This window comes from Ammospiza caudacuta, chromosome 9 (genome assembly GCF_027887145.1).
Source record: "Ammospiza caudacuta isolate bAmmCau1 chromosome 9, bAmmCau1.pri, whole genome shotgun sequence".
Taxonomy (NCBI): Eukaryota; Metazoa; Chordata; class Aves; order Passeriformes; family Passerellidae; genus Ammospiza; species Ammospiza caudacuta.
The window spans coordinates 29,400,435-29,426,862 of NC_080601.1; the positions used below are offsets into that span (position 1 = coordinate 29,400,435).

The 26,428-nt window shown below is 40.5% G+C and overlaps 1 protein-coding gene across 3 annotated transcripts in view; it reads left to right on the forward strand.

Annotated features, from left to right (window-relative positions):
* Positions 1–26,428, forward strand: part of SHOC2 (SHOC2 leucine rich repeat scaffold protein) — a 63,775-nt gene continuing 37,347 nt past the window's right edge. The window contains exons 1-3 of one of the 3 annotated variants that reach the window (XM_058810645.1): positions 13–59; positions 790–940; positions 24,297–25,231. In XM_058810645.1, the coding sequence (XP_058666628.1) occupies positions 24,529–25,231 (703 nt within the window). In that variant the 5' untranslated portion in view covers positions 13–59; positions 790–940; positions 24,297–24,528. Of the gene's footprint in view, positions 60–634; positions 671–789; positions 941–24,296; positions 25,232–26,428 lie in introns of those variants that run through there. The other 2 variants (XM_058810646.1, XM_058810647.1) reach the window with 2 other exon arrangements.

Consider the following 26,428-nt stretch of genomic DNA (forward strand, 5'->3'; position numbering starts at 1 on the left):
GCAGGGCCGGGCGCGGAGCGGGTGCCGAGCGCGCCGCGGGAGGATGGCGGAGCCGCACGGTACGGGGCGGGCGGGCCGGGGGGCTCGGCCGGGCGGCGGCTGACAGCGGGCGGCGGCCGGGGGCGGCGGGAGGCCGCGGGCACAAAGGCGGGGAGGGCCGGGGCGCAGGTGGGGGCGGCGGGGCGGCCGGCGGGGAGCCCGTGCCCGCCCCGGCGGGGCTGCCCCGCCCGGTCCGCGGGGCCCGGCGCAGGTGGGGCGGAACGGGCCGGGCCGGGGGCGGCCATCGCCCCCGCGGGGCTCGGCCGAGGGGCTGCCGGGCGATGGCAGCGACCGCCACAACAACAACAACAATAACAACAAAAAGAAAGGAGGAAGCTCCGTCTTACAGCCTCACCTCTTCTCCTCGCCGCCAGCTCTCGGTGCCGGGAGCTGGCACGGAGAAATTGAAGCGATCTGGCGTGTGTGTAGTGGCGGCGGCGCTCCGGGTAATGATTACCGGCGTGCGGGTAATGATTAGCGCTGCCTCTGCCCGTGTCAGTGCGTCCCCCACCCTCTCGCATAGGCGTGAGGCTCTTTTCCTGTTTCACCCCATGTATTTATTGTGGCAGTTCTGATGGAGCCACAGAGACAGAACCTCGTTTCAAAAGTCGTCGCCTTCCTGTCTAGCCAGGTGATTTTCCCGGTATTTAAAACAGAGAGGTGTGACAGAGAAGAGCGGTGTGACAGCTTCCCGCGTGTATTTGTGGCTGTAGAAGGCGTCTTCACCGAGCTGTTCGTGTCTTTCCCTAGGAAATGCTCCAAAAGCTGTAGTAACCTTAGTAAGGTGAACGGCCGCCTTGACTAAAATTGCGACTGGGCGTGAGCTGCACAGCAATTCAGCAGAACTGAAGTTTGGTGAAACTGTGTTGCTGCTTCACTTGTCCATCCTATTTAGGAGCAGGTATGGACACGGAATAAAACGTCACCCTGTGTGAGAAAACAATTGTGAAGTGCTGAAATAGTACTGGTAATCTGTAAGTTGTGTTTTTGAGATGGGACTGTGGAAGCATTGAGTTTTGCACATGTGCAGACTTTTGATGCAGAATATTAATGATCAAGGAGTTGTATTTGTGTGTATTGTCGTTGCTGCAGTATTTGGTGGAGATTTGTCTGTCACAATAGAAGTTGAGATGGTTTTGGTAATCACTTTTGGGATCTTAATTTTCTACTGTTTCTTGTTTGCATGTTTGACCTTATATATTGTTCTTTTTACCTCCTAAACTGTGTCTGTTGGTTTGTTGTTGTTTTTTTTTAATCACTAATCATTATGTTATACTTCTCTTTATAAAATCAAGGGCTTAAAGTAGATGGTGGTCAAATTAAATCATGCTTATTTACAGCCATATTTCAGGCATATGTTGTATAGTGATCTTGATATAAACTTAATCTGGTTTTGGGAAAGATTTACAGTATCTTTTGAATTTGTTATTACACTACTGTGCATACATTTTAATTTTAGTAACACCCTTATCATCTTAATTCCCCTTGAATGTTTTGGATTTCACTATTTTGTTTTCTATGTAATTATTCCTTGCTCTGGATGAGTAAAATGGGAGATAATTTTCCTCATGTGAAGCTGTGTTCCTTTAATTTGAGGCGGTTTGTCGGCCATCAGCATTTCTGTACGTGTGGCAAGGCAAAGCATGTGTATTAGGCAAAAACTAATTTTATATATAACCTTGTAATGCACAAAGATGATTCCAGACAAAGCTCTCCTTGTGTCCACAGCCTTCCTTTGAGGAATACTGAGGGATCCTCAAAGAGGATGCTGTCTTCTTCCACATCCCTCTGTGTGCTCTTTCTAGAAACAATCCTCAGCGCTTTTTGTTTGCGGTGATGGCAAGGGAGGGTCCATGAGCAGTTCTGGTTGTGAGTAGCTGCAGTTGCCGGTGTAGTTTTTCCTGGTGTAGTTTTTCCTTTCCAGCGTGGCATATCTGTAAGGCAGGAGGTGCTGGGAGGGGCGTTCCTTTGTTATGTTGACACTTTAATCGCACTGACGGGTGCATTCTCCTCCAGGAGTTCTGTGTGATTGAAGGGATTCCTTCAGACGAGGAACATTTTCTCCAGCTGTCTCCCTGCGCCGTTAGCCCGTGTACAGAGATTAATTGCTCGGAAGATCACTGCTGTGCGTGTGCCTTTTAGGAACCCCTTGGATTGATTGTGACTTGGCTGTGGCTTTCTAGAAAAGCATGTTTCTGCTGGAGCAGCGTGTGTGTGGCAGTCCTGGCTTGTCACCCTGAGCCGGCAGCTGTGTCCAGCACCCGTGAAATAGGTGGATGTACATGCTCGTGTGTGGGCACGGTGCTCATGCATGGTAATTGAATTAGGGCTGTCAAAGCATCTTCTGCACGTTTGAAATAAGGATCACATTCTGTGATCCCTTCTTCACAGGGAGGAAATGCAGTAAATAACAAAGCTCTGTTTTGGGAGGGTTTAGTATGGTAGCAAGGAAATAAAACTGCCTTAAGAGACCTCAGTGGTTCCAAAACACCACTGTGGAGAATTTGGATGGGTGCTAGGAAGGAGCCATGTCTCTGTAGGAGCAGGTTCTCCTTCGTGTCTGAGGAAAGATGAAAACTTCTGTGCACAGGAGGGGAAGGTAGCGTTGTCCCTTCCCGTGTCCCACCACAGCCCCTGGGAAGGCTGTCCCTGGTGCCCACCTTGCCCCTGCCCTCCCCAGCGCCTAGGTTTGGGGTGTCTGTGCTGTTCCTGGGTGCAGGAAAAGCTGCTGCCATGTCCTCATGTCCAGCCTGCCATACCCTCCCGTTCAGCATGGCCAGTGGCATCTCCCACCCAGAACACCTCGAGGCTCATTGCTTTGGATTTTATTTTTCAGGGGCTGCTCTTTTAATTGAAGTGAAGCTTGCTTCTCGCTCTGTTGTTGTAATACCTTGTATTTATTTTTACTGCTTGCAGCTGCATCTCAGAGGAGATATTTCTGCCTCTCGCTTTTTGGTGGATTTGTGTGTGTGAGAGAGGGCTGGGGAGGATGCAGTAGAGAAGATTAAAAAGCCAGTTACAACTGATGGTACAGATAAAAAGAACTCTCGTTTTCTGGAAACTGTACTGGCCGACGTGGTCTAGTCTGTTTGATACAGTGGTCTTGCTGTGTTACAAATGGATAAAATGTAACAGGTTGATATAATAAGCAAGGTAATGTTTGCTGTATTAGCCATTGACCTTAATTCGCTTGTTTTTTGCTGCATTGCTTTGCCTTGACTCTGTTGCGAAATACTCATCATGTACAATTATAAATCTGGGAATTCTCCAACATCAAATTTGGTTCAATAAAGGCATTTTTAGGATATCCAGGTCTCTGGATGAAAAGGGAATTTTAATTACTAAGATTTTTTTTTCCCATCGTTAAACTCCAGGTAATGTATCTTTTTAATAGAAATTATGGACAGTTTATAATTTCTTTAAAAAAAGTGAGTTTGTGCCGTGTGGTGACTTTAGACTGTTTTAAGATTGTCGCAGTTTAAGAGGTTCTTTATCTATATTGCTCTACAAGAGAAATGAGAGAGCCCATCATATAATTGCAGACATGCTGACTGCTGTGAGGATATATTAAGAGGCTGTGAATTGGTGTAGATAAATACTAGGATGCACGGTCAAAGAACTTTTTAAAACAATCTGGCTTGCCGGTATACTTGGTTGTTTTAGTATTGTTTTACATTAAGGTGTACTTGTTGTAAAACAAAAGGTGAATACTTAAGTCTATTAGTTTGCTTTTTGCTTTCTCTACAAAAGCACAGTCTGTTCTCACAGTGGATGTGCATTAGATCCTGGTTTGCACGCCTGACTCAATCAGTGCTGGAGAGAGTTTTGTTTTGTTTTGTTTTGGGTTTTTTGTTTTTTTTTTTTTTTTTTTTTTTTTTTGCCACAGGAAAGTACGTCCCCGATTTTTATGTACTATTTTTGAGCCAAGTTGAAAGTTTGCTGCTGTGTGTCAGCGGTAGGGGGTTTTGCCGGGAGGAGCAGCCCTTGGGACCGAGCTGTGCTCTCTAGTGAGACATGAGGCTGGTGCCCGCATGGAGTTGGCTGTAGCTTGTTCTCACCTTTGCTGTGCTCATCATCTCCGTGCTTTTGTGCCCAGGGACGCTTCACACTCCGGGTGTGAGCCCGAGGTGCGCTGCGATCCAGCAGGCAGGATTTCCATGGGGCCCTGTGGATCCCGCAGATATTGTATCCGGTTCAGCGGACCTGCCTACCCTGTGGTCGGAGGCTTTTTGTTATGCATGCATCCTAATTGTTCTTTCTGTCGGCATTGTGCGCTGACTGAAGGGGCTGTGCACCAATGCAAATCGCCTTTCTAATACCTTCCGCATTTGCATTAGAATGGCTGCATAAATATTGCAGCACATCTCAATTCACTCACTGCTTTGACTGCTGGGCTTTAAAATAGGTTCTTTCTGTAGCACAGATCTTGTTCGTGGTTGGTATTGCTTTGGAGAGGGGTTCTGAAGTGCATCCCTATTAAATAGTGGGGCTTGTTTGTGATGAGGTGCAATTTTAACTTAGCTATGTTCTAGTCTCCCACTCCTTTCAGCCCACAGGTTGATACATGCACTTGGAGGCAAAAAAATTTCAGGCTTTAGCAGTTTTTCACCAACTATTTCTAAACTCACTATATTTGGGGTTGCAAAACATGTTTGCTTGAGGTTTTGTTTTGCATTAATTCCAGAAATCCTATCTGTGAGAATATTTCCTACATAAGGAATGTGAAACGTTGTGCCACTGTTGTTTTAGTGCTGAAACATTTGTTGACTTACTGAAAGTGTCGATACAGGGATGTGACTGAAAGCAGACACTCTTTTTGGGAACCGGTGGCAGATTGCCATCACCTGTCTGTCAAAAGTTTGCTTTACAGAGTTGTTAAGCAGACCAGTGATTAGTATCACGTACTTGACTCTTAGTGATTAATAGATGCACAGAGACTTTTTAAAATCATCAGAGAGTGCAGTTTTTCTTGTGGCTATAGACATGTTATTGATGCAATGTGTCAGATTTTGGGAATGGTAGTACATGAAACTAGTATTTCTATTTTTTGGCTAATCTGTTTTAATCCTAGGGTTCACTCTGTTTTATGTGTTTTAGTGTGTGAAAACTGCAGCAAGAAAGGTATGTTTAAATCACATCTGATGTTAGTAGCTTGTCACTCTTCCACTTGTTTGCACACATATTAAAGCAGTACGAGTTATTCAGGTTAAGGATATGCAGAATGAGTTTGTTGTAAGAATTAAAATTACAGAAAGTGTTTTCTGAAACAGTAACTGATAGCATTGTAGGAATCCTGAATTTACTTAGGACTTCTATATGATGATGGATGATTCACTTGCATATGAAGTATTCTGTGTAGTGCTGCAAACAGCATATGTATTATTATAATACAGTACTTTTAACACTTATCCTGTCAAAAAATTGTGTCTATTAGAAGTTTAGAATAACCGTAGTGATGGGCATGAAAATGCAAGGTTAAATAATGTTATGTGAAAGCATAAAAATAGTATTGAAACCCCAATACCTGTGGACACTAAGCTATAGTGCATCTATACTTAATGTACAGATATATATGGATTTTAATTATCTATTAGATATTACAGATAATGTTGGTTTAGTACATCAAGAAATATGGCAAAACCACCTCAGGATTTGCAGTTGTATTTAGATCTGTGTTTTCAATGTATCCATACTAATAGGAATTAGTAATAAATCAGAAGTTGAAGAGTTATTTCATGACAGCTTGAATTGTCAGAACAATCCATTGGTCTGGCATGTTGTCTTGACTGGGAAGAAAAGTAAGTATATTTATTACTTTTATGAAGAAATACCTGACTGGCAGCCAAAACAACCAGAGCCTGATATTTGTTTGTAGCTGAGGTGCAGCAATGATTGTGGGGAGTCAGATTTCTCCCTTTTCCGTTTCCTTTCTCTTGCCTGTGCCCCAGCCATTTAAATCTTGGCAAATAGGGGATTTTGCTTTCTCTTTGTTATGAGGCTTCTGTGCTGTGACTGCCAGTAATGGTGGTGTGTCTAGTTGTAGCATGTGAACTGTCCAGTCTCCTGTATAATAAGATCCCTGACTGTTGTAAGTTTATTTTTTTTTTGATGCTGAAAGTTATAATCTGTTTTGTAATGCACAGCATTAATCGTGGTTATTGAGAATTGTCCTGGGAGGAAATACTCATGTTGTGTCAGAAAAACACAACAGAGCAAAAAAACCCCAAAAGCTCAGAGCAAAAAAACCCCAAAAGCTCTTTTTTACTATTTCTTAACTGTTGAATAGACTTTTCTTTTATAAACAAAAGAAACCTATTTGGTGTGTCACAACTTAAAGCTTATATTGCACAGTAGTGAAGGTTGTAGTAAATCTATAATTAGCTAAAACTCTGTGTTCAGTGCAACTGCAGGTGCTGAGTAAAGTGCATTGTGCTATGGAAAGGTTCAGACTCTTAGCTTCAGTCTTTCTTTTTTGTTTGTGTTAGACCTAATCTAGCATCATTGCATCCTCATTAAAAAAAGAACACCTTGTAATCTCTCTCAGTGCTTCTCTCCAACTCAACACCCCCCCAATCAACCTGCAGCTGACCAAGGCAAAGAAAAAATGGAGCAATCATTATTCTCTTCATTAGATGAGAAGTTGTGTTTCTGAAATTGTGGTGTTGGAGTTTTGTGTTTTGTTATATTCCCCTTCCCCCTCTGCTGCAGAAAAGCAGAACTGTGCATTTCTTTTAATTCCAAGGGATAACTCATGGCCAGGAGTCTTTTGCAGATTGCTGCAAATACCAACTCTTGTTTAGAAGCATGAAGTTACATGGAGTTACTGTGTGCAGCAGAGAGAAAATGACTTCACTAGCAAACTATATGTCTCCTGGAGGCATCAGGTGGCTTAATATGTAAACAAAAGTCCACTGCAGTCAAAAATAGATCTTTATAAAAAGAAATAGTGCAAAAAGTGGCCTCCTAAACAAGGAAGTGGAGGGCTAACAGAGAATTCATCTGTGTAGTCCTGTAAAATGCTGATTGTAGCAGAATATGAAGGATTTACCATGAAATCCCATTTTGCTGTTTCTTCTGATGTAGCACTTAGAGTACATGACTTTTAAAAATGGTACATGTAGAGAAAATGACTGTACAATCAAAGGGTCTAAAGCCAAGGATATATAACATGCATAATTTGGAGTGATTTGCACAAATTTCTTAATGAAGGGATGTATGGGTTAAATGAAACCTCAGCTCAAATGTTCTTGTTAATATGTTAAATTGTGACAATTACTTTTCTAATAGTTGTTCAGATCTGATGGCTATTGTTCAGTACTTACAAAACCAAAAACATTACTTATTAAAGAGAACTTTATAATACTGGCAGTTGCATAGGCTTTATTAAATTTAAAATTGTCAATTTCATGAAAAGGGAAATTCATATTAGTAAATAGCACAAATGAAAATACCTGGGAGCTTGTGTTAGTGCAGCAGATTTTGTTTTGGTAAGTCTGTTCAGGTCTTTTGGACTCTCTGACAGTGTGCAGATATGATCACAGATTTCAGGTAATCATATTTGTTTTTCACAGTGGGCTATGTATTTGCTTTTTGGAATACTCAAAAAATTGTTTGGCAGCTGTCTTTATAGCATATTGTGTGTGACAGGCCTAGCTAGGAGGGAACAGAAGTTTAAATATTATACCTTTGAGTTGTAATTCAGAATTTAAATGCAAGATGGATTTTTTTTCCCTCCATGATGTCATTTCATCCATAAATTTATTTTCTGTGTTTTAGGTCATCATTAGGGACATTTTCACAGTAGTAATTTCTCTTTTCTCATCCCCATAAGAAGTCTTCAGATAAGTCTTTGTGGTTATTTCTTGCATTTAGGCTGTATCTTGTCTTGTCTTTTAAAATTTATCTGTTTGCAGGGCGGCTCTTTGGAGAAGCCCTAAGTCATACCCAGCTATCGAGGTTTCAGTTACATGTTCTCACTGTAGTATCATGTTTTCTTCTTCTAAACTGAGATGCTGTTTATTGAACCAATTAGCTGCTGGGTGCAAGCCAGAACTTTCTCCTGAAATCAGAATTAATGAATAAACAAATTCCTCTGGAGGGATTCCTGTTCTCACCGGGCAGTGACAGTGAACGTGTGACAAGGGCGCTGTTCGTGTCCTGTACCTCAGTGCCCGTGTGTGTGTCTGGGTCTGTACTCGGCCCTGCCAAAATCCGTGGGGTAACTTCTGAGCATGGATCACAACGTTCACATCACATATTTGATGGTATGTCTGTCTTGGGCTGGTTTTGAAACCATTCCAGCTCTTGTGCAGTCAGCAGATGGGATGCATACGCCTTCATTAGCAAGCAGTTAACTCCGCTGCTGGGGCTGTTTCCATCACGCTCCGGGTCTCTGACTTGGCTCTTTCTGCATTCCAGCTCCCACTGTTTGTTCTGCTGTCTCCAAGAAGAAATCGACAGGAGTGTTACATGCTCCTGCCCTCCTGTGGGCCCTCCAAATGTTTTCCCCAAAATCAGGTTGTATAAAAATAAAAGAGAGAGAGAGGAGAACAAGGAACTAGTTTGTCTCTTCTGGAGCAGCTGCTCACATCTCAAGATGTGCATTTGCCTTTGGTGAGATGTTCTGCTTCAGAAGCCCTGGAAAAATCATAGTTATTTCTGAATTTGCTGTTGCAGGATCAAAAAGACCTTGTAGCCTTTTATAGTCTTGAATAAGCTTACTTGCCTTTATGTGTGATGTGTACTATCCCTTTTGCATTAGAGAAACTAAGGCGCAAATTAGAGGGGAGAATTTGGCCAGCAGCAATGGCAGTGGGATAGCTCTGTCTTCCCTCCTTTGACCCAGTGGTAGCTGAAACTCAGTCCTAGGATGTGGCTTGGAGACACCAAGCTCACCATGGTTGAGGAACAGAGGTGGATCCCAGCCCCAAACTCCTCACTCCTCCCAGCCAGTTTGAAGGTGGAGAAAGGCAAATGGGCACAAACCCATGGCTGCAGTGAGATCTTTGTTTGGAGAGTAGCATGTGTCATCTTTGAATGTACAGTGTGGTAACAAGTAGTCATGGGGCCTGAAAGGATCCTGAAATGGTTGTAATCTGTATGTGACCTCTTATTTCTTAATGATCCTCTGTATTAAGAATACTAAAAGAAAGATGCTCTCAACTTCAAAGCTTGTGGTGTATATAAACGATGGGCTTACACCCTCTCTGTAGGCAAATCTTTGTGTTGTTCTCAACCTGTAAAGTCTTGGAATGAGAAATCTGTGTTTGTCACAGCTTTTAGTCCTGTGATTTTCAGTGTCTACTGAAACTGGTTTGTTTTGTTTTTTCCACTTAAACCTGCTTTATGTTAGCAGGAAGACTTTCACAGTTTGCATGCTGTTGGTTCTTTGGGCCAGCTTGCTGTCTGTCTTTCAGAAGTATTTAATATAAGCTGATCAGTTGTATACCATGGTAATCTAAAAGTATCCTTGAGAGCTGCTTCTACTGATTTTTGCATTGCTTTATACTTTTACAACATTATTTTAGCTCCCTCTTCATCTTTGAACTACATAATTAATAGTTGAAATACCTTCTGACAAAAAGAAATGGTCCAGAATATTTTTTTTAATCTTGGCTATAAATGTCTTATTTTTTGACACAGAAACAAGTTAATGCAAGGCTGAAGTGTGTAGAGAGCATGAAAGGTACTCACTGTGGCTGCTTGTCTGTATTCCCTTATCCTGAGGTAACGTGAGGTATCCTGCCTCCATTAATCTTAATGCACACACTCAGGTATGTGTGCATGCCTGAACTTTTTCCAAGTCACTGCTATGCTTCCACCATTGAGTTACTCTGTTTGCAAGTCTAAAGGTATAAAGTTTTCTAATAAAAGTAGGGGGAGAGAGCATGGGAAGTTTGTGAGTGCCACTTTCAAATTACTTTTTCTAAATAGAAATTAATAATGGTTTGAACTTTCTCATGCACTTTTCCAGTGCTAGAGCAGTGACTTGTCATGTGAGCAAAAAGTTCTGCTTGTGTTGCATGTAGCTGTAAAAGCTCATGGACTGAATTTCAAGTTTTCTAGGTGCAGAGTGTAAAAGTACTGCTGAGACTCTTTAAATACCTTCCAAGACTAAGTTTTCTTTCATGTGTAAGCAACTTTCTCAAGTAGTGGAGGGTGAGATCAGTAACAGCTCTGGATATATCTTAGTTACGATTTTGATGTAAATTCAGTGTTGTATAGCCTGGTTTATAACTAAATGAGGCTAGGAACTCAGGAACCAATTAACAAGTTTTCTTTTGTGGGGTTCTGCTTTGATGGATCTTCCTGAAGTACTTCAGGTGTGTGTTTATATTCATGCACTACAAATGTGCTGCTCTTCAGTTACCAAAAGTAAATGGGCAGAACCTGATTAATAGAATAGAATGAATTATGATGAAAATAATCTTTTCACCAGATTTTGACTGCTTTTCAGGTAGGTACTCCAAAATAAAGTTATTGATGCATTACAGAGATGATTAGTCAAGAATCACAGCATTTAGGATTCATTTGGATTCTCATTTTCCTTGCTGTCAAAACTCTTAATTACCAGCTAGTGAGCACTGTAAGTTCTCTTGTCAGTCAGATGTGGGAGGCTGGTTGTATGGCCCTTTTTCTCACCTCCTCTGATCATGGGCACTTTTCATCCAAGGCTGCTGCTTGGTTTTGATTATTATTATCATTATTAATGTGCAGCTTTTACCGCTGCCTAGTGCTTGCAGCCAAGTGTAAATAAAATATCCCAGCTTGAATAGCAGTGACAAATGAAAGCTTAAACAGGTGATCACAGAACAGAGAAATTAGCCAGTGCAAAGAAGTGATTCTTTTAGGTCAAGTTTTTTATTTAGATTTAAGGGTCACTTGCCTTAAGGGTCACTTTTTAGTATGAGTTGTTCTGATATGCTGACAATAGTTGTTATTATGCCATTATAATTATATATCCATCCATATATATGTATATGTATATATATGTATGTATATATATATACCTATAAAGGGAGGGGGGAGAATTACTTTGCACTTTGTGAAGTTTACCAAAGTCACTTGTGGATCACTCCCAACTTTGCTTTGGTACTTCTGGCGACAACTAATAGTACTTGAATTAAGTAATGTGACTTTTATGCAAACCTCCTAATATTTGAGACAGTATCTAGAAATAATAAATAACAAATGGAGAGCTCCTGGTGATAATACAGATGAGGAAGATATTTTAACTGGAACAGATGGTATTTTTTCAGCCTAATTTGGATTTGCTGTGTTATCTCCCTTTTTATTTAACGGTCAGCCTTTTGTATCTCTATTAGCAACTTCATTTATTGTATATGGAGGCATGACTAATGTGTTGGAGCATGCAGGGCAGCATGGCTTGGAAGCAGTCCACAGGCCAGAACTGCCTTGCAGGGCAATGATTTGCTTCCTATTTCTAAAGGACAGGTGGAAGGGCTATTTGAGCAATAAATACTTTGACACTGTTTTTTTTCTTAGATAGCATTTTGTAGTCCTGTCTAGACACAATGGTAGTATGGCTAAAGGATGAAGGGCATAGACAATTTTCTAGCAGATTCTTGCAGTTATGGTGTGTTTATAAATATGAGAAGAAGTGGCCCCATAGAAACATCCATTGAAGAAACCACATTCTTCTGGAGAGAGATGAAGAGCTCCTGAATCAAAATAATAATTTATTGATAAATGCTAGAAGTAGGAACAAGATGATGCCGTGTAAGATCATGCTGTAATGCAGCCCACAGTGATGAGTCTGAGTGTTGGCAGGGATCATCTGGTCTGGATTTAGTGGTAGTGTTATTTGCTCTGCAAAATAAGCTAAAAGTTGATTGTGAGAAAAAAGAGCAGTGAAACAGTATCAGCTGCACAGATCTGACACGAGGACTTTAGGAGTTAGAGGACAGCACACAGTGTGTCAAAAACAGAGCCTGTGTTTAAACCTTTTTCTCTTAGTCATATTTCTAGCTGCTGGTCCTCACAAGCATGGATCAAATTGAGCCTTAGAAAGCAAGAATCATTTAAAATGAAAATTTCCTTCTTTGCATCATGTCTGAATTTGATCCTCATATGACGCCGATCTAATATAAAGTGATTTAATGTGTATATTGGTGTATATTAAAAAAATTGTTAATTTATGTTTATAGCACTTAAGTGTGCTTCAATACTAAGTTAATACTGACAGTTGTCAGACTAGTTATGCTACTCTGTAGGAATTACAGAAGCTTTTGGTTTGGTAGGAATTTGTGCAGTACACACTGATATTCAGCTCTTCAGATTGCAGCTTCTCCACCTCCTGTTTGAGGAATTATTGTCAGAGAATGTAAGAAGGGGAGGAGGAAGGAGGAGTTGTGGGGGAGAGAAGCTGCCCCTGTTTGCACAACCCTGTGCCCAAGAATCACAGCAGCTGGGGGCTGGTGGGGAGGAGGTTTCCTCAGACATGTGCTGATCCTTTAGCCCCAGACAGGAATAAAATAGTGCATGTAACTGGATGTTTCTTGCCTTGCAGCAGAGGGAGGGATGGAGCAGGCTTGTGGTGGGATGGAGGAGCAGCTCTGGCTCGTTGTGCCTGGCTGGGAGGGTGGCACTGGCTGTGCCCTGTTGCAGGGCTTGCAGCAGTTCAGATCCTGCTCCACACATCCTTCTTGGGCAGTTCTGGTGTCCTGCCTGTCTGTCTGCTACTGCTCTTTGGTTATTCCTGTACATTGCCAGAGTTCCTTGCAGCCTGTACCCAGTGCTCCTGTCTCACTTCAGGTGCATGCTGGTGGTTTTCATCTCTCTTCTACCTGTACTGCTGTTTGCTCTCTTTTTCTCATCCTTCATGTTTTTATTGGAAGTGTGATTTTTCTTCCTTCTTCACTATTTTGAGAATGGTTGAGTGAGAAAGGAACAAGCAGGTAGCAAGTATTAGTTAAAATTAGTTAATCAACTTCTTTGTTAAACTGATTTTTATTTATTTGTTTTTAGAGTTCCAGGTACAGTGTTTCTACAGTGTTTCAGTTTCTTATTCTTTCTGTTCAGGAGCTCTGTTCTCAAGTCCTCAGATATGTTCTTAGTATTCGCATACTGTTCATATATATATGTATATATATAGTACCCTTATTTTGAACATATTGTTCTGGAGCATATTGTCATACTAAAATTTGTTCAGTCCTTCAAGTGAATTTGTGAGGCTGTATATTTTTTCTGAGTGCTTTGAGCATATGTCTAATACTTTTTGGATTATTCTTGGTTTGAAAAGGACTCACTGTCTTTTAATCTGAGTTGGTTCAACCCCTGCAACTCGTGAATGTCACTTAAGTGGTTAAAATATCCCTCTCCTGCCCTGTACATTAGTACAAAAATGAAGGCTCCATCACTTTGTTGAGCTGTTAGCTGGGGGTTGGGTCAGGGTCACTCTGCAAGGAGCTGAGAGCATCCTCCCCTCTGTGCAGGTCAGAGAGGAGCAGCTGTGGGCAATCCCAGTGCAGGGCATCACCTGTTCTCAGCTGGTAAAGTTCAGTGCAATCCTCTGGTCCATCTGCTCAATGGGAACAGATTCTGCAGGGCACAAATATCTGCAGAGCAGCAGGCCTGGTGAGACATTGTTGTACCTGAGCTGCTGTAAAGGTTGCATTTTAAATGTTCACAAACAGACAATTCTTGCTGAATTATCTAGACATTTATGACATCTGTTTTCTTTCTTAAAGGCCAGTAAGGTGCAAAAGTGTCACTCAGTATAAATAGGTATATAGTAAATTTTGATTTTCGTATTGTTAGGATAGTGATGTGAACTTTAGTGTAGCTCTAAGCTAGCCTGCTTATTTATCATTTTTTTCAGATTTACATTATCTTTTTAATTTTTTGGAAAGTGGTGAGGTAAAAGGTATTGTTGCAATATTTATACAATGTTTTATTCAGATTGCATCTAAATATTTTTCCATGACATTTTTTCAGGTTAGCACTGCTGCTGCTTTCTACTTCTGCAATACACAACCCTTTCAAGTGTGCTAGGAGTCTATCACTGAGCTGATTTTTGACAAGCAGAAATCATGTTTTTCACTGTTTCTAGGAAAATTGTAATTGAAGACATTTTGGTGGTGGGGTTTGTTTTTTTTTTTTTTTTGAAGAAAAGAAAAGGATGCCTCATCTGAACATATTTTGAAGAATCTGCTTGGAAGGGATCATAGATCTTTTTACTTTTTTTTTCTTTTGAAGGAAAACATCTTGTTCCTGTGAAAGGACCCAATTTATCATGTGTTTTCCAGAATTGTTAGTATATGTGAAATAATCTTTTAATTGGGCTCAAAGTTATCAGCAGAATAGTGTTCAGTGCTGGGGCTGAGGGGGTTTGTGCATCAGGCTCTGTGATAGTGGGGATGAGGAGAATTCATTGTAGGTCTGAACATTTCATGGTTTTTAACAGGAAGGTGAACAGAGCTTTCTTGTCCTTGTTTGTTTCACTTTCATCTGCTATCCTGGGAAAGAAATCTCTGGGATCATCTTGGGAGTCTGTAAGAATGTGGATGAACTTGCAATAAATTCAAATGCTGTCATTTTTGGATTTTTTGTAATGCTAATGCATTCAATGTTGAGTGGGGAAGAAAAGATGTAAAAAGCTAAATAAAAATACTCCTAAGAAGTTATGAAAATTAAATTTTCATTATAAAGCAATCAGAATTAGGTAGGTGTGAATGAGATGGCTTCCAGTGCTGTAGGTGACCATACTTGTCAGAATGTGATCAGTACCCCTCCAATCACTACAGAGTCTCCAAGACCCCTTCTCCAGGCAGTGTGTAGGAGCAGGAGTGGTGCCTGTTGACTGATTATTTTCTCAGGATTTCTATGTCTGTGATATTCTCTTATGTAAAATTTCTTATCAGCTGCTTCTTGCCCATCACCTGTGCCATCACTGTCCCATCCTTGTTCTTCTCCAGCTCCTGCCTCTTTCTCAGCTTGCCTGTGCTCCTGGCAGGAGCTTTTCCTCTGTGGGGCTGCTGTGACCCAGAGGGAGGTGGGGAGGACAGTAGGAGGGTGTTTCAGCTGAGAGCAAAGGCCTGTTTGGCCCCTCTGGGTTTGACTTGCTCTGTGGGAATACCTTGTGTCAGAAGCTGTTGGTGTTGAGGAGGTGAAGCAGGCTCAGGAGTGAGTATGTGGTGAAATTCACTGTGGCACCAAGCATTGTAATAGATTTGAAGTCCCTAGTCTAAACTAAAACTGCCATAGTTATGAAACTGGTGTTAGGATTACCTTCAACTTGAATAAAGCCATGTGCTTTTACCAGCTGTTAGTCTTGCAAACAGCTGAACCAAGTAGATTATCTTACCTTTTCCCTCTATTCTTATGCTCCCTCAAGATCCCTCTCTCCAACCCCAAAACAATCCAGAAATTCCTGAGGGCTGGCAGGCAGATGCTGCCAAATGTCAGCTTGAAGGGGTGAAGTTTTGTGCAGGTCAGTGTGTTTGAAGAAGCCTTTGCCACAGAGCCCTGGCTGTAGTGGCAAAGGTGCAGGGCCACCTGAACCACCTCTGGAATGCATCTGTTTGTTTCAGTAACTGCTTTCTGTCCTTGGGTTTAATTCTGTCATGCTCAATGGGGGAAAGCAGTTGAAAGCTTTGAAAGAGGCTTGGGAGTAATTTTGGTCTTCATCACCTCCTCAGGGTGTGTAATGAGCCTACATTTCCATGGTGCCATTAATTGGTGAAGTACCCTGAGGTATTTCTGAGTTGCTTTGGCTTCTCCAGCTGTGGCTGAGCATCGTTTCAGGCAGTGGTGCAGGAACATGGGATCCATTGGAATGTGGTGCCCATTGGAATGTGGTAATCTGCTTAACCATGTGCAGTAATGCAGCATTAGAGGGTGAGGGCAGGGAGGGAATAATGCAAAAGCCAGTTGAAACTGAGTGGGCAGAATGCAATTAAGCTCAGAAATGTAGCAGTTAAAAATGAGACTCCAGCTGGAGTGGGCACACATAATACAGGGAAAATAGCATTTCTCTTTGACAGTTTCTGGTTCTTGCATCTGAGTATTTGGATGGCAGAAGTGGTTGGTCACATCATGTTTAGGCAAATGATTGCTGGAGAAAAGAGATGAGAATATTTTGACTTATAACTAGTTAGCTGAAACACAACAATTTCTTTGTCCTAATGTTATATATACATTATATATTTATATATTCACACACACACATATATATTAACCTGGCCTGAATCAGTTACTTTCACCAGGTAAGATGCATTTGTCTGAAAGAGTCAAATTACAAAACCAAACAAAAAAGCCTCACTAGAAAGAGCACTGCTTGAGCAGTAATGGGGGAAGATGTGTAGATTTTTTTGACTTTTCATTCAGTCTACATTTGTTTTGCTTTCCTGTAATATTTAAATATATAATGTAAAAATTTGGCAAAATATAATGTCAAAAAGAAACAACACTAGCTGATCATTGTGCAGTTTTCAAAGAAATTTTATTTAATTTAGTTGTATTGAAGTAGAAAGTTACGCTTAGAGCAAATTTGATGCTGATTGTGGTTGTTATCTTTTCTTTGAAAAGAATGCTGATCTATTCAAAGAGCTAGATGTTTTCTAAGAACTGATCAGATCCAAAATATGTTAATGATTTTAAGGGTGAGGAGATGTGTAATTGGCAACTTGTGGGTAAAGTATTTTTTTGGACTTTGACAGACACTTCTATGTCTTCCAAACTCACAATGCTAGTTGAAAAGTAGATGTTACTGCAGATTTCCTTTTCAATGCATTAGTTATATTTAAACTAGGTGTTCAAGAAAACAAATATGTCCAGACTTTTGTCATCTTAACTGAAGATCAAGAACTGCAAATACTTTTAGCTTAAAACAATAAAAAAATTGAAGAGAGGCCAGATATTGTTCAGTGCTGAGCTGCAATAATGTAGTTTTTGTGGCTTTTTCTGCTAGAACATAGAAGGTAAAGAGTTGTTGCTCCTTTTCGTGTACAAAATTGTGTTAAAACCACATCTTAAGTTGTTTTTAGATAGTTTTTTGGTTTCTTTTTTTTTGGCATAGTGTTCCTCTGCAAAAGGATTCAGTGACATAAAAGTCACTAGTTATGGTCAGAAAATTTGAGGGACTGGTAATCATCATCCAGCACTGAACTTTGTGAAATTGTCATGATTATTACAGAAAAGCATGTTGAAGAAGCTGAGCAAACGTACTGTGTCAAATTCAGAGATAAATAAACAGAGAACTGCCACAATAAACAAGATTTTTGGTAGATAATCCTGTGTTGCTCTTAGGGGCCAGGGTGGGATGCTACCCTAGAGTGTAATTGTTTTTGTTTAGCTGTGATGGGGTTTTGTGTGCGCTTTGTCCCAATCTCTGTAGGATCAACACAACTTAATTTGTTGGTAATGTAGATAATTAGTAGATAATATGTTACTCTGCTGTTGCTTTGTGTGTTTACTTTCTCTCTTGATTGTAATTCATGTTTGAGTCTCCTTTTGAGTAGATTTTGTTTTGATAAGTTGTTTTTATTGCTCAGAGGAAATGATGAATGAATGAAAAATATTTGATGCTGGTTTGTAGTTTGTTTCATCACCTTTGGTGGGACCAGTGCCATTTTCTGTCAAATTGGTAACAAAACAGTGTGTGGCAGGTTGTTTATAGGAGCTGTTGAGGGATCTGAATAGTTGTGTCTGGGTGCTGTGTAGTGGTAATAGTGAAAGGTTGTTTTATATTGGAAATTAAGTTTTTGCTGATCTTTATTCAGAGGAGGGTATTGGGTGGATTGGGAGTGCTTGCTCTTGTAGAAGGTTGTATGCCACTATAGATAGAGAAGTTGTAGGGTCACAAAAACAAGAACTGGGTTTTCCTAGATTGGCAAATCCATTTAGAATGACCCTTTTAAGAGATATTAGAACCTGCACTAAATCCTGGAAATTTGTTTCATCTAGAAAGCTAGGATTTTCAAATTTCATATATTACGCAGGATTACACAGCCTGCTGATAAAGTGAGTTGCCATGGAAATGGAGACATGCAGCTCAAAAGGTACATGCTGGGGGGCCACACATGTAGAAAGTACCTTTTTACATATTAAAATAAGCTGCTCCATGGAGTTAGCAGAATTCTTTGCTCTTGGAGTCTGTTTTGCAAAAATATGCAATGGTATTTTATAACTTGGCCAAAAAACTAGTAGGTTTTTGTTCCTGCAAAGGAGACGAAGAGAGAGTGCTTCATAAAAATAATGTTGGAGCACACAGAATGAATCACAATATGTGTATTTTTGTGCTTGCTAGGTGAGTTCAAAGTCAGGGCACTAAAGATTATTTCTACCTCCTAGGAACTTAAGACGTGGGTGACTTTCTGTCTGCATAGGTGACTTTCTGTCTGCCAGTGTGGAGCCTTTTTGTCCCGACTGCTCTGGATTTGGACTTAGTGCAGGGAAATGCTTCCAGAGAGCAGCAAAGCTGGTGACCAGTGAGTGAAAAGATGGATTCCAAAGCTTCAAACCCAGCAGTGTGTCCATGTGCCTGCCCATTTGCCCTGGAAGGGCATGGTTGTGTCAGAAGCTGGGATGGGGTGTTGTCGAGGCGGTTACGACAAAAGCAGAGACCACAAGCAGTCTCAGTTGGCAACACTTTATGAGCGTGGCTGATCTTTTATACACTTTCCAATTGTTTACCCTTCTTCTACTTTAACTATTGGCCACAATAAGTCAATACCATGCTATTGGTGAAAAGTTATAGTGACTTCTCCTAACTTTCTAAAAATGCTCATCCAGCTGCAAAGTGCTCTTATCTTTCTTCTCTGGATCTCCTTGGTTACAGCCTTGGAGAAAGCTAAAGGAGCGAGAAGAAGCTGAGAAGTAAGAAGAAGCTGATAAGGAGCTAACAGGCCCGCTGTTAGCCCCTTCTACAGGGTGTCCTGGGAGATCTGCCTGGTTCTGCAAGCACACAATGATCAACCTTCAAAATCTTTACAAACTCACTTGCTTATTCATAGTTACTCCAGGTGTAACTGCACATAGGTTTATAATTAGGTGCCCATAGTTACAGACATGTTTGCAGGCTTAAGGCACCACAGTGAAGCATAAGGAAGCCCTTAGAGGTGGTCTAAAAGCAGTTGTTGCCCCCTTGGGCTGAGGTTTGCTCCATCATTCCCTCGGCCCCAGGTTTTGCTGGAATGCGAGGCTGGGTTCCGCTCGGCTGTTTGGCAGCCGTGGAGGCAGCAAACAGTCGGGATGCTCTTGGCTGCAGGCCTGTGGCAGATGAAGATGTTCTGAAGGGCTTGGAGGCTGTCAGGGCCCAGGCCTCCTCCTTGCCCAGCTCCACAGGCTCAAGCTGTGCCTGCAGTGAACAAGCCGCTCCCTCAGCGTGAGAGGGGATTAGGGTGAAAGCTGTGTCACATCCTGGGGTGTTGAGATCAGGCTGAATTGGTAGCCTGTGAACTACCATCTGCTGGCCATCCACTCAGAGAACTGAGATGAATTTAATGGTCAGCCTTTTCTATTGAACAAGCCAACCAGGGTAGCTGGCACCATGACAGTATTGCCCTGCTGCCATTGAGCACCCTGTACTCTGGATTAACAGGTTTCTTCCCAAAGAAGAGAAGCTGTCTAGCTGGCGTATTTCAGGAGCACTGCTTTTGTTGAGATAGATGCTGCTGTTTTTGATCTCTGGTGGAGTGATGGCTGGTTGTTCCCTTGCTGTCTCTGTACCTCTGGGTGAGGTTTTGTGTTTAGAGGAGCTGTGCAGCCGCTGGTGACTGATTCAGCAGTTTGCTCCCAGCTGGTCTGTGGTGGCTGCAGTGGCAGAAGCTGAAATGCACTTACACAGATGAAAACTCTGTAGCTCAGATGTTTGAAGCTAGCAAATTGTAGGAGAGAATGTGCTTTGTTTGCAAGTGACTCGTTGGCTTAAGCTGTTTGGGTTTCAAAATGAAAGTAGTGACTATGATGGTTGAGGTTTTTTTGGGTTGGCTTTTTTTTTTTTGCATATGTGGTATGAAATGAAATGGAAATTCATTGTAGCCACTTGGGCTAAGCTTTAAATTTCATCCATTGCTTATTGATGTGGTGTGCTGGGATATGAAATGTTTTTGATGTATCCCATGCTGCTCTAATTAAAAGGTAAATAATTTTAACAAGGTAGATTTTTTTTTGGTGTGTGTTTGTTTGTGAAGAGGTGTTGCTGCAATTACCAGATAGCATTTGAACTCTGCCTTGTTGTTAAGAATCACTTAGGGCTGACTAATCAGAAATACCTAGATCAGAATTGCAATCTCAGAACATTTTATTTATTATTATATAGTAGAATAATTTTTTGCTTACTTCAGAGTGTCAAGTAGGAGCTGATTCCTTATTAAAATTTTTTTGCATTCAGAATGATCCTCTGCTGTTTTTTATGTTGAAAAGCCCTAGCCATGGTGGGGGTTAAGTTTAGTACAAACACAGAATAAGGAGAAAAAAAATCATTCCTACTGTGATAAAAAGTTGTATATGTAGTAAAAAAATTTCTTTTAAAATGCAGGCCTGTATGTCTCTTGCTACATTACAGAAGTAAAATTCTGTTACAGTTGAGTGTAATGTGTTCCACTTCAGTGGAAATGATGCCTTAGATATCACATGCTTAGAATATCAGAAATGTTTATGGTTTGAAGTGCCTGGTTTGGCTCCTGAAACACAGAAGGGGAACCAGTAAAGGTTTAGGTGGAGCTGTAAAATGACCATTTTGTAAGATGACGTGCCACAATGATTTTCCTTTGGCAGAGAATCCTGCTGTTGGTTAGCCTCCTCACTTGAGAGGGAAATGTTTCAGCTGTGGGAGACTCTTTATTTCAGTTAACAATTTCTTCTTCAAGCCATCTCTGTGAACTCACAGGAAACTTTCACATAATTACAAGTCACAAGACACTTGAAGGCATCCTCTGGGAAGTGAGGGACTGCTGGGAGTGTTTCATGCAGGGAACAGCCAGTTCTGGGGGGTCCCACTGCTTTGCAGTAGTGGGTAGGAGACAGTTAAGGTTTTTACAGCCTTACTTGAATAGCAGTTGGCTGAAATCCTTTATCTCAAGCCTCATATTGTGTTAGATAGTGACCAGGAAGCATTGGTATTTATATTGCCAAATTGCACTGATTAGTGTAGTGTTATTCCTATAACTGCAAAATGTTCCTACATTACCGCACTTTTAATAAAGCATGTATTGCATAAATGTTTTAGGTTGTGTTGCTCAGAAAAACTGAAATCTCTTTTCAATTACTTTTACATATTTTAAACAATTGATTAAAATTTACAAGGTAAATGTGTTCCTCTTTTCCACACAGTAAGGAAGGTGATACAGTTTAGGCTTAAGTTGCTCCTGTTTCTGAAGTTTCATCAGTTACAGATGACAGAAAAAAAGAAATGCATCTGGTTTATGTTTACCAGACATCAGGAGGAGTGGATCAAAACTCTGAAGTTGGTTATTTATAGCTATTTACAAATATTTTACTTTATAAAAGTAATACTCGGAACAGGGAAGAGAAGAGATTATTTTCCTTAACTTCTTTAAACGTTATTTTTCCCCTCACATACTGTGCCAAGCAAGAGTCTTATTAAATTTTCCAAGTTCTCCACAACATAATAGTTAAATGTTTTTATGTCAATTAATATTGACAGGAAGTCAGTTTGAACAGCATTGGAAAATGGAAGTAGTTGGCAGAACTAGCTAATTTCACTTAATTTCCTTTTGCTAAAAATATCTCTGAAAGAAGCTCTCCTTTTGGGATACAATGAATGCTTGTTTGACTGTAGTTTAGAATTGATGGTGACTCTTGTCCTTTAACTGAAAGGGCTTGAAAAATATGCATAACCTTCTGAAACATATTTAACTTCCTCGGTAGTATGTGTTATTATACTAAGGCCCACCAAAAGTTTACATACAGGTTTGACTTATGTATGTGAGTGACCCCATCAGCTTGAATGATCTGCAGTAGAGATCATCTAGAGCAATCCAGATGAACATTCAATTTCTTTTTGGCAATTAAAGTTATTGCTAACCAAGACAGTGAAATGCGTGCAGATTATTTGGAGCCCTTGCACTGCCGAGCTGCTTTCTGCAGCACTAATCTCCAGCAGTCTTTCCTTTCTGAGGCTCTTTCTAAACCTCCTCCAGCTGCTGTGCACATAAGAAATGAAACAAATCTCTTGGTGGGTCCTACATTTGATTAAATTGAAAGCTCAAGAGAGCAGCAGCCCTTTGAGTATTTCACACTTTGAGGACTGGATGAGGAGCAGTAGCTGTTCTGGCACTCAGGTCTCTTTCCTGTGTGTTATTGGAATTCAGAAACTGTGTTAGTTCTTGATTCTTTGTGTTACTGTTTTATAAGGAAAACCTTGTCAAGCCTTTGTGGCTCCCACCCTTTACTCAGCTGTGTTTTTGCATTGGGAGTCATTGCATGTCCTATTACCGGTGTTTTACAAGCTATAGATTATACATTGCTCAGAAGCAGTTTTAAATATAATCTGGTGAGGTTAGCAATCTTGAGGAGAGGTTAAATTAATGGATGGTGTAACAGCCATGTGGAAATCTTAAGGATAGAACCAGTAAAGAACTTCTAGCAAAGAACTGGCTTGTGCTGCTTTAGAAAACTCAACAGTGCAGAAAATTTCCAAGTTAAAAACTGTTTTTGCTTGCTGCTGCTAGCGTTCAGCCGTGGCCCTTTACAACAGAGTTGTCCAGAAGACAGGAACTGGAGGCAATTCTGGGCTTCTTTTGAGGGTGAGGGGTTCTCTTTTTTTAATATTACAGTGTTTGTAGCACAATTGGTGATGCTGCAGCAGTAATGAATCAGGGTGAACGACTGGAAGGCACCTCCTAGGGCAGGTTCTCTTTTGAGCATTGTTACTAAACAGCTGGATTTTCAGCTGGGGTAAAGTGCCTTGTCCTTCTGATCATCTTTAAATAGATTTTCCTTATCTTAAAAAAAAATTAATGAATATATATATACATATAGAGCAAAGTGTGCAGCTTTGTGTTCTCCATGTACATTTTTGTATTTGAAGATAATCATACATAGCGTGACCACAGTTAAAAATGGTTACTTGAGCTTTGCTAAAAAATGTTTGTATTTATAGTACTTGTCATGGCTTAAGTATGCAAAATATTATTTAATTGATTTTGATTACAAGCTTTATGAACTTGTGCAGAAGTTGGAATACCAGGACAGTGACACAGTTCCTGTGAAGGTTTTAAGAATATTTAAACAAGGTGGCTGGGAAACAAGGGATCTTGCTTCAGCAGTGGATACTTCATATCAAAGCTAAAAGGTGGACTAATATGGAGATGTGAAATTATTGTTGCCATTGATTGCTTATTTTTCTTCCACAAAGATACATTCCAAAACCTTTCCACATTTCACAGAATCATTAAGTTCTTGGGCATGTCATGTGTTTTGAATTGAAACATGAAGAAAAGCTACTCTCCATGGTGCATAATGATTTTGTAAAAATGTAAATTAATCTTTATAGGTTTGAGACATCTGTTCACTTATTAGGCTGCATTGTATTCATTGAGGGGGTAAATTCAAGATGTGGTAAAGATATATTGTGTCCTACTCCCAAGAGAAATTCCTTCATAATTTTACTTATATTGAAGCATAATATATTGTTTCTTCTGGGCTTTGGGCTGACTTTCTGATAGGTGTATTTTAAAAATCCTTATGCTTGGTTCTTCAAAGCACATGAAGCTGGTGAGAATGTTCTGCTCCAAATGAAAACCAGAGACTTGCAGTTCAGAGGTGGTCAGAAGAGACACCTCAAGGCAAAGTGTTTGTGTTACTGAGCATATTAGATTTTACTGTAAATTGAACTGAGATTCTCTTGTGCTGTAAGCCTATATGGGTTTCTTTGAAGAGACAGGCACTTAAAATTATAGGAGATATTTATTGGCTGATTGGGCATTGAGGGAAGAGAGAATATTGATGTTGATGACCAGGGAGTAGTTGTAAGAACTAGGTAAGACATAGGATGGTGACTCAAATGTAGTACTGAAGGCAGTATTATGTTTAAGAATTGTGATTTTTCTTCCCTCATATATACTAATTAGTACAGTTCTTGTACCACAGTGGGTTTTGTGAGCAATATGTGTAGTATTTCTGATTTAGCCTTGGGTTTTTCATTGACATTTGAACAGAAGGACAAATCATTAACCTGACTTAGCAAGCACAGGCTCGATGTAGAAACACTCAGTATTTAACTGGAAGTTTTATATTTACACTAACTTTGGCTTCTCTTCTCTGTGTTCCAGAAATACTAATACGGAGCATTTGACCTGATCTCTACAGCTGGATCTCCTGATAGCAGGATTAGGAAAGAGTGCCTTCAGAACCAATATGTAGCAAATGGGTGTCACACCTCTGAAGCTCCCCCCTGGCTTCAACATTTGCGTGTTTTAAGGATCCTTGTTGCCTCAGCATTGAATTGTTCTTGTGGACTTCAGAAACAGATTTCATGTGGTGCTTGCTGAACGTTGAGTCACCATGAGTAGTAATCTAGGAAAAGAAAAGGACTGTAAAGAGAAGGATCCAAAAGTTCAATCGTCAAAAGAAAGGGAGAAGGAGGCGAAGGCCTCTGGAGGATTTGGGAAAGAGAGCAAAGAAAAGGAGCCTAAGACCAAAGGGAAAGATGCCAAAGATGGAAAGAAGGACTCCAGTAGCACGCAGCCTGGGGTAGCTTTTTCAGTGGACAATACGATAAAAAGACCTAATCCTGCCACAGGTACTCGCAAAAAATCCAGCAATGCTGAAGTGATCAAAGAGCTCAATAAATGCCGGGAGGAGAATTCTATGCGCTTGGACTTGTCCAAGAGGTCTATACACTTGCTTCCATCAGCTGTCAAAGAGCTAACGCAGCTGACAGAACTTTATTTATACAGTAACAAACTGCAGTGCCTGCCAGCAGAGGTGGGCTGTCTGGTGAACCTGGTGACGCTGGCTCTGAGTGAAAACTCACTCACCAGTTTGCCTGACTCTCTGGATAACTTGAAGAAGCTGCGCATGCTTGACCTGCGGCACAACAAACTGCGAGAAATCCCCTCGGTGGTGTACAGGCTCAGCTCCCTGGCCACGCTGTACCTACGCTTTAATCGCATAACTACTGTGGAAAAGGATATCAAAAACTTGTCAAAACTCACCATGCTTAGCATACGAGAGAACAAAATCAAGCAGCTACCTGCTGAAATTGGTAAGTGACTGTGCTGACTGAAAGCGTGATGCCGTTTTTACGTTCCCTGCAGTTCAGTTAATTATACATAAACTGTCACTTTATTTAAAACTACACAAAATTATGCTCTTGATCATGCTGTTCCACTGTTAGCTTGAGAATAGTCAATACCTTGTATATATATTTGTTTTTAAACAACAAAAACTCTTTTTCTTCATCTGTCATCTTAAAATCAGATATATACTGTTTTCATCTTTGCTTTGTACTTTCACATATTGTGTCTTGAGAGCCCAGATGGTTTTAAAAAAAAGAGATACAGGGGCATTTTTTATTTTAAGATGTTTTATAAATCATTTATGAACTGTTCCAAGTTATAAACACATTATGGGCGTGTTACAGAGGGGTGTGACCACAGCAATACAAGGTAGAATAGGTAACTATTACCGTGAGCAAACTATTGGATGCTGTAACAGTTAATAATCTAGGTTTATGATTTGTGTGTCTGCCTTTTATAAGTCATGAATATATTAATACATGGACTCTGAAGTGACCAAATGTTGTACACATGGCTGATGATTCTTATGACTTTGTAATGACTTGTTTGTTTTTCCAGACATGGTTACAAGGGTTCAAAAGATGGTAAACTAGTGTGACAGTATTTTATTATTTTAAATGGTTTATTACACAAAATGTGCTGGATTAGCTGTATATCAGAACTTCTGTGTTGTTCCTAATATATTCTGCTTCATGGAAAATATGTCTTTATAACACTGTTTGAACAATGTGTGTGCCCTATAAAAGTGTGATTCTCTTAATCAGTAGTTTTTTTTTCCTATATGTCACCAGTTTTTAAAATGCAAGTATAGCTTAGCCCTTTTAGGGGGTGGGGGAATAGAAACTTCACACAATTAAGAAACTGCTTTGACTTTCTTCAAGTGTGAAAAAAAAACAAAACAACCTTGTGAAAGCCCTTGTAACACTGTGAGTAATAACTCCCATGTCCTGTTTCCAAAAGCTGCTGGTACTTTCCTATTGTCCAAGCCAGTGTGAGTGTGTTGCTACTGAAGCGGCCCCTATGGTCACCAACTTTGCAAAGCTTGGGAAATGATCTTGTTTGTATACCTGATAGATCTTTCTCAAGCCAGCCGTGTTTGCTCTTTATCTTGCACATTGATATGAAAGATACATAAGATAACATGTTCTTGATGGTGGGAACTC